The 12,914-nt window shown below is 44.9% G+C and overlaps 1 protein-coding gene across 3 annotated transcripts in view; it reads left to right on the top strand.

Moving 5' to 3' along the window:
* KIAA0319 (KIAA0319 ortholog) overlaps positions 1–12,914 on the top strand; it is a 587,552-nt gene that overhangs the window by 80,286 nt on the left and 494,352 nt on the right. For all 3 annotated transcript variants that reach the window (XM_078687943.1, XM_078687944.1, XM_078687942.1), the window contains exon 2: positions 870–1,014. In XM_078687943.1, the coding sequence (XP_078544069.1) occupies positions 966–1,014 (49 nt within the window). In that variant the 5' untranslated portion in view covers positions 870–965. The remainder of the gene's footprint in view (positions 1–869; positions 1,015–12,914) is intronic.

Raw genomic sequence — 12,914 nt, 5'->3', positions numbered from 1 at the left:
TATCACTTTAAAGACTTTCCTATTGCCTTTTACTAATGCTCTGGAAAAGGAGCAAAAAGAAATTATTTTCCTTATCAAATGCTTGTAGGTGGCAAAGAATTGAATGTAACAAAAAGTGTGATGATTGAGTGTACTTATCAAAGGGAAAGTTGACCTTCAAGCATTCCAGTGGAAGCACACTTCCTGTAAAGCAGAATAATGGACTAAATTATATATTGCATGAGGTGGGTAACTACTACTCCTCTGGGTAGAGCTAAAGCGGACACTCTATATTTTAAAGATTAGGTAAGCATACATCTTACAGACAGATGTGTTGTCAAGCGAGTCCTAATCACACCGCTCTCTCAGTAGTATGAGTGGAATGCCTCGCACAACATCCCAGGGGTACCACTGTTGTGTTTCTTGAATAAGGAAAATTGTAAATCAGTACTCATTAGGAGTAGAACTTTTACGACTTCAAACCTAAGATTTGTTTTGGTAATTGGGCCGTAACTGTGTAATAGTTTAAAAAAAGATACTCATTTACCCTTACCTTCCACTAATCAATGCTTTTGCTAAAACCTCTTTGGAATTATTTCTAAGCAACAGCAGCAACTTTATGTTTCAGTTAATTCTCCTGTTTGGGTCACTGCTTTCCCCATGGTTATGGTAGCGAACACATATATACTATAGAAGAAGTAAATATACCAATTCATTGCTCACATTACTGTCTTCATTTTCACCTCAAGATAGTCATGCCTATTTTGTGCTAATGAGGCATATATGTTTGTAACAGGTATCAATTAGCAGGAAAATTGGTATTCAGCTGTTGGCTCTGCTGTATAATTGTTCTATTGTGTGACGTTTGACTTAACTTTTATTTTTGACAGGCATTGTCCCAGATGACAACTTTGTGCTGAAGATCAGGTGTATAAAACTGCAGTAACTGAGATCTAGCTACGTGGACAGTTTATTCGTGTTGAAAAATGGGTCTCCACATGTGTATATTATGCCTATTGCTGTTTGCAATATCAGGTACATTTTTTACTTCAATTGATGAGTTTTATGGAATTGTATTTCTGCTGAGAACATCATTTGCCACAATTCGATGCATCTTTTATTCATAGAAGTGAAATGTATAGTTTAAATGTGGGTAGTGTGCTTTGTGATGCAAAATTGAAAAGTTCAAATGAAACAACGTATTGATTCATATTTGGAATTACCTTTCAACAGGTTAACAGAGAAGGTGGTATTTTAGGGACGACTTTATTGGTCTCCCTTAGAGCACTTTTAAAATGTTCTGACCTGCTAGACTTGGAGCCATTCACACACCCAGTGAGACACTTATCCAGCCACTGCCAGACCCACACAGACACTCACACACCCATTGAGACACGCACGTACACACTCACTCACACACCCATTGAGATATTCATGCACTCACTTACACACACACTCTCAACTTCATTTGTCTTCCTGAGAACACTTTTTAAATTCTCTGAAGTTCTAGACTAGGAGTGATTTTTCTGTAAACTGTCCAAAATGGAACTTGATATCTGGGGGACAGTTACTGATGATCGTACTTCTAAACCACTGATGCACACACCTACCCAATAAATTAATACATAGGGCTAAACTGGCAATGACAAATTTGTCTCACAATTGATTAACACGCTTAGAATATTTAAAGAAAAAAATTAAATGTATGCGTGAAATTCGGGTAATGCTTTTAACAACTGGGAAATCATCCAGCTAGCATTCCTTTTCATTGCATTTGAGCATGTCTGTTCGCTTACAGAAGGATTCAGGAAAAGGTGTACACAAAGATTGTGTATGGATGAACTTGTGACCTTGTTGTAGTCCTAAAGTTCTGAAGAAGCCAGTACCTAAAGACTGAAATGTCGCTCCCCCACGCTCCCTTGCTCATTTGATTTGCAGCACCTACACCGCAGCTGAAGCCCCTTGCACCCGCGACCTACAGACTGCGCCTGGTATTGTAGCGCCAAACAGATAAACCGCGCTTTGAAGATATTGCTCGTGCAGCGTTTTGGATACTTTTGTATCATTCATTTATATCGCGCTTTGTGCTTGTAGCGCTGTGAATACAACAGCGGGTATTGTAGCTGCTTTGGATACTTTTGTATCATTCATTTATATCGCGCTTTGTGCTTGTAGCGCTTTGAATACAACAGCGGGTATTGTAGCTCGTTTTTATTAAGTGTGCTTAGTAGCTGATCATCGTGTAGCGCTTTGAAAACTTAGGGGTGCTCATTTGCTTAGCGCTCTGTTTGGTCCGCTCTAACATCATTTCTGTGTTACGCTTTGAAGGCTGACTGCTTGGTGAATAGCGCTTTTAGTGGAAAATTAGTCTGCTATACCTAGGAGCCTTAGTCTGCTTGCTGGCGTGCATTGTGCTGTGCCCTCGCTGTTTTCACTTTCATTTCTGCCCTCCATTTTGTTGTTGTGATATACCCTAACGCGCCTCCACGATCCCGCCTCCCAGCTGACCCTCCCACGCTCCGCCCCCCCCACTATCCATTTATGGACAGATGTACCCACGCGCAGCGTCCACGCGCTACGGCCGCGCCGAAGGTGCGCCAAAGGTAAGCCCGTCTACGCCCGTCCGCGCCTGGACCGCGCCCAGCGCCAGAGCCCCTGGTCCTCGTAAAGTCCACCCCTCCCGCATTACTTACGATGCCACCACCCTCCTAGCCCTCAACCCCGGCCGCTCCCTCAACTGCGTCCAAGCTGCTCCTGGACACATCCATGGCCCCTTTTCCTGCTACTCCTGCAAGTTCGACGTCACCAAGAACAACTCCTCATCCACTAACACCAAACTGAGATCTGACACCAACCACCTACAATGCATCCTGCTCAACACCCGCTCGGTCCACAGACACGCCATTGACCACTGGAATCTACTCGACACCATATCTCCGGACGTCGCCTTCCTAACAGAAACATGGATGAATGCCTCTTCAGCCCCAGACATCACCATTGCCATCCCGGAAGGCTATAAGATCATTCGCAAGGACCGTACCGGCCACACAGGAGGAGGCATCGCTATCGTCCATAAGAAATCCATCCGCATCTCAACCAGCTCAGACGTCAATCTCGCCAACTCTGAACACCTTCACTTCCAGATCCACATCGACCCCAAGACCACACTCAGAGGCACCCTCCTTTACAGGCCACCAGGACCCCGCGCACCATTTAGTGAAGACATCACGGACTTCATCACTCCACACGCGCTCCCCTCCGAGGACTACATCCTTTTGGGAGACCTCAACTTTCACCTTGAAAAGAACAACGACCGCAACACCACCACCCTTTTGGACAACCTCGCAAACCTCGGACTTAAACAACTTGTCACTACCCCCACCCACATCGCAGGTCACACACTCGACCCCATCTTCACCTCCAGCAAGCATGTTTCCTTCAGCCACACCACAGCTCTCCTTTGGACTGACCACAGCTGCGTTCACTTCACCTACAACAAACCCACATCCAACAACCACCCCCAACCCACTCTGCAAAGAAACTGGAACAAAATCACCATCGACCAGATCTCCTCATCGCTTCTTCAAAAGCCCCCCGCCCACTCCTCAAACCCAGACCAAGCAGCCACCAACCTCACCCAATGGTTATCCAACAGCGCCGACATCCTAGCACCACTGAAAAAACGACAAATCAAACTAGGCAGCAAGAAGGCCTCCTGGGTCAACGATGACCTTAAGAAATCCAAGAAACTCTGTCGCTCCCTCGAGAAGGCCTGGAAAAAAGACCCAACCACCAGCACCAAGGACGCCTTCAAAAACGCCACCCGCATACACCACCAACTAATCCGAAATGCCAAGAAAGCAGCCTTCAAGGACCGTCTAGATAACAACGCCCACAACAGCAAGGAATTATTCAACATCGTCAAGGAATTTACCAACCCCTCAGCCAACTCCAACGACATCATCCCCTCTCAAGCCCTCTGCGACTCCCTAGCCTCATTCTTCCACAACAAAATTGCTGACATCCACAACAGCTTCGACAACCAACCCGGAGACCAACCCACCCAATCCCCTGCAGGACCCCCACCTCCCCTGAACATCCTCAATGACTGGAAGCCAATCTCCACTGAGGACACCATCCGTCTGATGAACTCTATCCACTCAGGATCCCCCACTGACCCTTGCCCTCACCACATCTTTAACAAAGCAGACTCCATTATTGCACCGCACCTCCGAGACGTCATCAACTGCTCCCTCAACTCTGCAACCTTCCCGGAAAGCTGGAAACATGCCGAACTCAGCGCCCTCCTGAAGAAACCCACAGCTGACCCCACCGAACTCAAAAACTATCGCCCTATCTCACTCCTTCCATTCCCGGCCAAAGTCATCGAGAAAGCTGTCAACAACCAGCTCGCCGCATTCCTCGAAACCAACAAATCCCTCGACTCCTCACAGTCCGGCTTCCGAGCCAAGCACAGCACCGAAACCGCCCTCATCGCAGCAGCAGACGACATTCGAACTCTACTGGACAATGGAGACACAGTCGCCCTCATCCTCCTCGACCTCTCCGCAGCCTTCGACACAGTCTGCCATAACACCCTTCTACAGCGCCTCAAAAACATCGGAATCCAAGGAAAAGCACTGGAATGGATCACCTCGTTCCTCTCCGGAAGAACCCAGAGAGTCCGCCTTCCACCATTCAAGTCAGAGGCTACTGAAGTCATCTGCGGCGTACCTCAAGGGTCCTCACTCAGTCCCACCCTCTTCAACGTTTACATGAGCCCCCTCGCGGCCATCGCACGCCAACATAACCTCAACATCATCTCCTACGCCGACGACACTCAACTGATCCTATCACTCACCAGAGACCCTAACACGGCCAAAACCAACCTACACGAAGGAATGAAAGAAGTAGCCGAATGGATGAAGCACAGCCGTCTGAAACTGAACTCAGACAAAACAGAAGTCCTCATCTTAGGTACCTCCCCCTCCGCCTGGGACGATTCTTGGTGGCCAGAGGCCCTTGGAAAAGCACCCATCCCGACGGACCACGCACGGAACCTGGGCGTCATCCTGGATTCCTCACTCTCGATGAACAGACAAGTCAACGCCGTTTCTTCATCTTGCTTCAACATTCTTCGCATGCTCAAAAAAACATTTCGCTGGATCCCTACCGAAACTAGAAAAACAGTCACCCACGCTCTGGTCACGAGCCGACTGGACTACGGAAACACCCTCTACGCCGGCACCACCGCAAAACTCCAGAAAAAACTACAACGCATCCAGAACGCCTCAGCCAGGCTCATATTAGACATCCCGCGTAAAGAACACATCTCTGATCACCTGAAAAACCTCCACTGGCTCCCCGTCAATAAGAGGATCACTTTCCGGCTCCTAACCCACGCACACAAAGCACTCTACGAAATCGGACCCGAATGCCTCAACACACGACTATCCTTCTACACCCCCTCCCGCCAGCTACGATCCTCCAACCAAGCCCTTGCCACTGTACCTCGCATCAACAAAACCACCATGGGAGGTAGATCCTTCTCCTACCTAGCAGCTAAAACTTGGAACTCACTTCCCACTCACCTTCGCCTTACTCAGAACCACCTAACATTCAGAAAGCAACTCAAAACGTGGATATTCGACAAGTAACTCCCCACCCTTCTTCAAGCGCCTTGAGACCCTCTGGGTATGTAGCGCGCTATACAAATCTTTTGACTTGACTTGACTTGAAATGCATCAACATTCAAGTACAGGAACACAGCCAACTACTGATAAAGTAACACAGGACAGTTTTCTGGAGGATGTAGAACCATTGTTTGGAAGACAGATAAACCTTTAAGCAGTGTGGCTGTGTTACCCATAGGTTGTACCACATTGTAAAGGAAAACGTGAGCACCTGACAATATGACGCACAACAAGGACAATTGTGTGCTAGAGACATTTAAGATAGTGTATTAATGATTTGAATATGAGGAATTATTGAAAGGTTTGGCTATGTAAGGGAACACACAATTGTGATATTGTTTCCAATATTTAATAAGTTATAATGGTTGTTGGTATAGAGGTATGTGTTTTATCATTGTAATGCATTTTTTTAGCTAAATAACGTAGCAGGTCCAATCCAATAATGTTATTCAAGATATCTTCAGTGATGTTCCCAATTATTTCATAGATCATGTCATGACTGATTTAATAGGTAACGTCGTAAGTGGTGCATGGCGAGGGGGCAAGTTATAGTTACTTCAGTTAATTATAACTGGTGAATTTCAGTGGTTTTGAGTTTAGAATGTTGAATTTTGACTGACATTTTCACCTAACTTTAATGTCACTTTAACCCTTGTATTTTTTCAGTGAATTTCTGAGTTGTTTTTTTTAACATAAAGTAACAATATATAAAGAGTTGTGGTTTTAAGTATGGCGGATTTACTGGCTTTGCCAGAGGGTCAGAAAACCAAAAGATGAAAGGCAGGCCTATTGGCTTTAGCAGGGGGTCATCACATCAAGCTATATAAAACAGACCTATAGGCTTTAAAAAAAAAGTCACCACAATAGTTTATTAATAACCATATTGTGAGGTATTCCTTATATATATATATACACACACATAACAATGCATAATAATTGTCGCAAAACTAGTTAAAATATATCACTTTTATTCTAAACAACCATAAATGTGTGTTTAAGTCTTTTTTTAACAGTCTTCAGGCCACAAAATGCAGACATTAAACCAACCATAAGGGGTCCGTGCACTCCAACTGAAAGGCCTCAAGATGTTTATAAAATCTGGTATGCTGTCTTGTAGTCATGTATTACTGTGACTTTTTACAAATTTTCATGGGGGCTGCTGCTCTCTCTGCAGCCCACACAACATTTAATAGATTGGTTAGTGGTGTTCATGCCTCAAGGAACAAATAATACAACCAAAAAGCCCTTCCAGGGCATCATGGGCGCTCCCGGGAGGGAGCATTTAATAATTAATGAGCAGCCTCTCCACTTTAATATTGAAGAGGCGAGGGCACAGCTATTTTAATTATTGGTATTTTTTTTATTATGCTCTTTAAAAAATAAATAAAAGCGGTTTGGGAAATCACTCCTGTGCTGCCGCACCTTTTTTCTTTTTTTGGGGCCACCCACAACTTCACATCACATTGGGGGCTCCAGAGAGAGGCCCAAGGCCCCCACGGGCCCTACGGCTCCCCTGCTAGCACCCGTCCTGGGTGCCAGTGGGAGCCGCACACTGCTTTGCTCTTGCCCTGTAGGCATAGCTTTTATTTCTGCTCCGTGCTGGTGGAAGCAAACCTGTGTTATCTGCCCAAGAGATCACAGAAAGGGAGTTAGCTTTGTGTTTCCTGTACTTGCTCTTGTGGCTAGACAACAACACAGTGTCCCTGGGGATGGCGTCCAAAGGACACTGCCTGTCATTGGGTCTTGGTGGATGGGATCCCGAGGGCCAATATATGACTCTGGGAGGGTTAACCCATGCCTCACACCCCTAATAAACCAGTCATTGGCCTCAGGGGAGGGGTCCCTGAGGTCCCTATATGACTCAGGGAGGGATCTTCATGGCCTCTCATCAAATAAATAAGACATTGAGCCCTAGGGAATGGGGTCCCTGGCCCATTAATTGACTTGGGGAGGTCGGCTTTAGGCCCTCTCCCTTAATTACCATGATGCATTGACCCCCTCCTGTGCCTGGCCCACCCAGGGGGATTCTAATTGATAAGGAGGGACTGAAACATTTTGCCACAGTACAGTTAGAAAAAAAACATTTTAGCCCCAGTGGAGGTTCATCTGGGACCCCCACACAATGTCTAGTGGTTCAATGGAACCTTATCCTGCCAACCTCTATGTTTTTTTTTCAGAACTATAAAGTGAGAACCTTAATATTGTAGTTGTAATTGCATTTATATAGCGCTTACTAACCCTGACGAGGCGTCAAAGCGCTTTTTCGATGAGTAGCACGCTACTCCAGAACACATAAAGGATTAGTGGTGAAATTAGTATAGTGAAATATGAAATTCTGTTATTTGGATCGAGAAGGGAAGGGAAGTGAAGGTATAGAAGAGGCAAAAGGTGTGCATTTATATAGCGCTTGCTACCCCTGATGAGGTGTTGAAGTGCTTTTAGGTGAGTAGCATGCTACTCCTGAAACTAAAAAGGGATTAGGATTAGTGATGAATTAGTCTGGGGAAAATGAAATTAATTTGAGTGGTGGACATGTTAGTCTGTTATTTGGATTGAAAAGGATAGTGGAGGGATGGAAGAGGGAAGGGTTTGCATTTATGCAGTGCTTGCTACCCCATATGAGGTGTCGAAGCGCTTTTTGGTGGGTAGCACGCTACTCCGGAACCCAAACAGGATTAGTGGGACATTAGGAAATATTAAATTAATTTGAGTGGTGGGCATGTGAGTCTGTTATTTGGTTTGACCTGGGGTTACCAGTCCACATAGGGTAGCCTGGCACAAAGTGGGAAGACCTACTCCAAGGCAATTGTGTTATACTGGCATCGCACCTATCACAGTAACCCAATGCCCATCCACCAAAAAGGAAACACCACACCGTGTTTAGAAGAGTAGAAAATCTTTATATTCTGTTTCGGTTAGTATCTTTAATTTCTCTTAGTTGCAAAGACAGTATCACATTTACATTTATAACAGTGCATTGAAGTTACTCGCTTTTGTAAACTTTCCTAGTTTCATAGAATTTTGGTTCCCTGGCATTCTTGCTCAGTCAAAACATTTCTTTTAGTAGGCTAGATCCCTTCAGCTTTTAAAGTCCTAATACATCATCCTGGATCAGAAGGGAACATTTCTACATAAGGCAAACTGAGTAATCTAGCTCGAGATTATCTTGGAAAGGAAGGCAGATTGGCTTCAGTATTACATTTCAGTTGTAAATATCAATTCAAATTTACATTGGCCCCTCTTGAGGTGTAATTACTAGTGTGCAGATGGTCTCACAGTTCAGGAATTAAACCAGGCAGGGTAACCTGTCAGACTCGTGGTTTCCTCTGCCTCTGTCTTGTTATCTCGCCAACACCGGCGCACTTCCACTGAAACAACAGAGTCCCTATGGTTTATGGCTCCCTAGAGTGTTCACGCTCTCTTTCCTGCCAGTTCCAGTGAAGTTATGCGGTTTCTTTAATCCCCATGTTCTCCACTTGTCCACTATATGCCAGGAAGTCTAATAATTTCCCCAGGCCTGGCAGAGGGTTCCGTAGAATTCCCACTTCCCTTCCTGCTACCCGCGCCCGGCTCACACCGGGCCTCCGGTACTGCCAGATGGTCTAATTTGGGCCGATAACCTGGGTAAGTCGATCTCTCCCCTCCCGCCACACTTTCAGAAGCAGAAACGAGGCCCTCTCAGCTCCGGGGGCCCCGCACTTCAACAGTCTTACCGGGCTCTGTCTGCTTCCTCCCGGTCTGAGGGCTCGGCCGCGCTACCTTCACCAGTCACGCGTCTGCCGCTCTACTCTGATTCCAGCCCTAACGCTGCAGGCTCCTCGCAGCTGACGGGGCTGAAACTTCGCCGCGACTCCCTCGGCGTCTCCGCTGGCTCTGCGTCCCGCCCTCTCCACAGTCGTCAGAGAGGAAGGGAGCTGATGGGGGCCGGCCTACTCTGATTCCCGCCCCTTCCTTTCAGCGCTCGCCTGACACCACTCTCCGGCCTCCGCGCTGCCACTTCCCACGAACTGCTGCCCTGCTGACCAGAACCGGGACCTCTCCCGCTGGATCTCTTCAACGGGGGCTCGTGAACACAAGGCAGGCGCTCAGTGATGGGGCTACAGCGGCCAGCTGCCACAAGGTAAGGTTTTCCCTACAATCAGATGGGCACAGAGAACCCAAGAGGGGGTAGTGGCTGTGATTTTACCAGGACCCACACTTTCTGTAGAAGCGGTCCAAGGAGGGTCACGAAAAAGGGGGGAGGGGTAAAGCCAGACAGTCTCTTCCAAAATCAGATGCTTCCCTGATGTGTTCCCAGGTCAACAATCGACCGCTCCTCACAGGGGGCTCAATGAAGCTTTTCTCAGGAGCACTTCAAGGGTTTTGAGAGCTAATGGTGGAAAACAGTGGTAGGGCTCAGTCAATAGTTAGGGGGTGAAGTCCTCAAAGTAGAGCAGCCGGCCCATAGGACGATCTAACCTCTATTAGTGCGCCTTCCTCCCTACACTACCGCCTCACTCCTCACCAGGTTCCCCCTGAACTCTCTCTGGTCACTCAAAAATGGCCGCCCTGGTTCTTGCCTTTTATAGTCTGGGCTCAGGCTACCAGAACCAGCTGGAAGGTTCTAGAGCTTTCCCTTATAGTCCTATGGCTCAGGATCCTAAAGTAAAAAATGTGGCAGTTACAAGCCTCCATTTTGTGTCTCCCTATCATTCCATTTTAAAGAATCACCTGTGCCTCAAGATGTCGTAGGTGAAAGGAGGCACCCAGAACCCTAGGGACAACACCAATTAAAATATAGTGGACACAAAAATAAAAGAAAATTAGGAGGCAAAAAGGAGAAGAAAAAAAAAATACCACCCAAAGGGCTGACAGATCTAACAGAAGGGTTTGCATTTATGCATTGCTTGCTACCCCATATGAGGTGTTGAAGCGCTTTTGGTGGGTAGCACGCTACTCCGGAACCCAAACAGGATTAGTGGGACATTAGGAAATATGAAATTAATTTGAGTGGTGGACATGTGAGTCTGTTATTTGGTTTGAAAAGAAATAGTGGAGGGATAGAAGAGGAATGGGTCTAGAACGTTTTTTCTTTTTAAATTTAGTTTTTTGGGGGTTCATAACAGTTGGAGGGAGTGTGGAATAAATAAATGGGAGGTGGTGGGGAAGAGTCAGGGAAGGGTTTAGAAAGGTTGGTTTGCGAGATTGAATAGTAAAAGAGGTATGAGATGATGCAAGGACGGGTAGTGGAGGAAAGAGTCTCGAAAGGGTTATTTCGGGGATCATAGTAACGGTATGGGGTTGGGTATGAATGAGAGAGTGGATGTAGAGAATATATTGATAGAGGTATAGGGTGAGAAAATTGGTAATGCATTGGCGAGAGTAGTAGAATGAGGTTTGGGATGAGACAGAGTGGAGGTAGAGGATCTATTGCGAGAGATATGGGGCAAGATATAGGGTAGTGCATTAGATCTGCTGAATTAGAAGCAAAGTAATAAATATGAAGATACATAAGTACATGGAAGGTATATGTGTATATATATATATATATATATATATATATATATATATATACACCAAAGTTCCCAATGGGTTAAACATCAATATGAAGGGCTCAGCAATTTTTTTGTAATAATTGTTTGTAAATCTGTGATGAGACTGAATGTCTTTCATTGGCTTGTTTAATTGATTTCTACATAGCTCGTGGCCTATGAAGTCTAATCAGTTTTTATGTGCACTATTTACAGGATACATTCATATCTTTCGGTAGGTTACCCACCTGGGTGCCTTTGCTAAACTGTTTTAGTGCCCTTTGTCAATATTATTTATACTCTCTTTTTCTTTTATTTTTCACTAATATTGCTTTGTACAGACTAATTTTTTGTAATATATGCAATGTTTATATTTATAATTGTTTTTGAGGTAGAGGTTATGAACTTTATATGATGAGCAAACGTTTTTGGGCAAATCAAGCATGGGTGGTACAATAAGTAATTGAAGATTTCTTCATTTCATTTATTATATGTGCCATTCATGCATTGATGACCTGTTGTTTCTCCAACCGTGGAGATGTTGACTAGTCATCCATTTTTTAATTAATTAATCATGTTGAGATATCTGGCACTGGCCATCATTTCTTTATACAGTTTGACGTATTCACCGTTGCACTGTAAAATTTATTGAGCTCCATACGTGGTTTGCTATATCTTCATCTCGTTATTGGAGTTCATTGTTTAACCTCTCACTGTCTGTACATTGTTTATGTTTCACTTTTCACTTTATTACCGCCTCTCAGTCCATTTTCTTTGGCTGATAGGCTTTTATTGCACATAAAATGGCACAGCCTACAGTGGCGCGTCATGTGATCAAGCTCCACCCGCGGAGCGAAACGCGTCATGGAGGGCAGCCGCCCGAAATTTGCACAATAAATACTCTGCAACTGCTTAAGCTTTCTGGTGTTTGATGGCTCGTCATGGAACGTTTTGATTCTGGGGAAGAGGTCGGTACCTACTTGGAGCCGTTGTTCATGCAGCGGCCAGGACTTGCTCATATATATATATATATTCACTGAAAAAACCATAGGTTATAGACCATATATAGTTAGGAATTAGCATTTACAAAACCTTGAAAATTCACTGAAAAAACCATAGGTTATAGACCATATATAGTTAGGAATTAGCATTTAAAAAACCTTATTTTACTCACACAAAACCATTGAAATTCCATATATAGTTAGTTGCACTAACTATATATCGCGCACCCGCAATCCACTGCTGATCATGTCACATATTACATCATTCATGACATGGTCAGTGACATCACTGATGACATCACTGATGACATCTCAAATGACATCACTGATGACATCACTGATGACAACATCCAGTGACTGTATTTTTCTGTAAAGTTAAAATATGTCTTGAGTGGATGTATAAGTGTCTGGATGAAGGATTTAGTAGGTGCATGACTGACTGTATGAGTGAGTGATTAAATGTGTCTCACTGAATGCATGGGTTAGTGACTAAACTGTCTTAATTTGTGCATCATTATGTCTGTTGTTCTGTAAACTGCTGCATGTGTTGATCATTAGCTATACGAGAGGCTATATGTGTTATTAATTGGTTGCCCAAGTATTTCTATGGGAGATTGAGTTTGTGTGGGGGTGGCTGGAAGGTGTGTGACTCTATGCATAGATGTGTGAGCAGTTTATTCACTAGGTGTATGAGTTCAAGAGTGCATGTGGAAACAGCTACATGGGCAGTT

Source organism: Lissotriton helveticus, chromosome 4_1, assembly GCF_964261635.1.
Source record: "Lissotriton helveticus chromosome 4_1, aLisHel1.1, whole genome shotgun sequence".
NCBI lineage: Eukaryota > Metazoa > Chordata > Amphibia > Caudata > Salamandridae > Lissotriton > Lissotriton helveticus.
The sequence above is the reverse complement of the archived record's forward strand: the minus strand, read 5'-3'. Positions and strand labels throughout refer to the sequence as shown.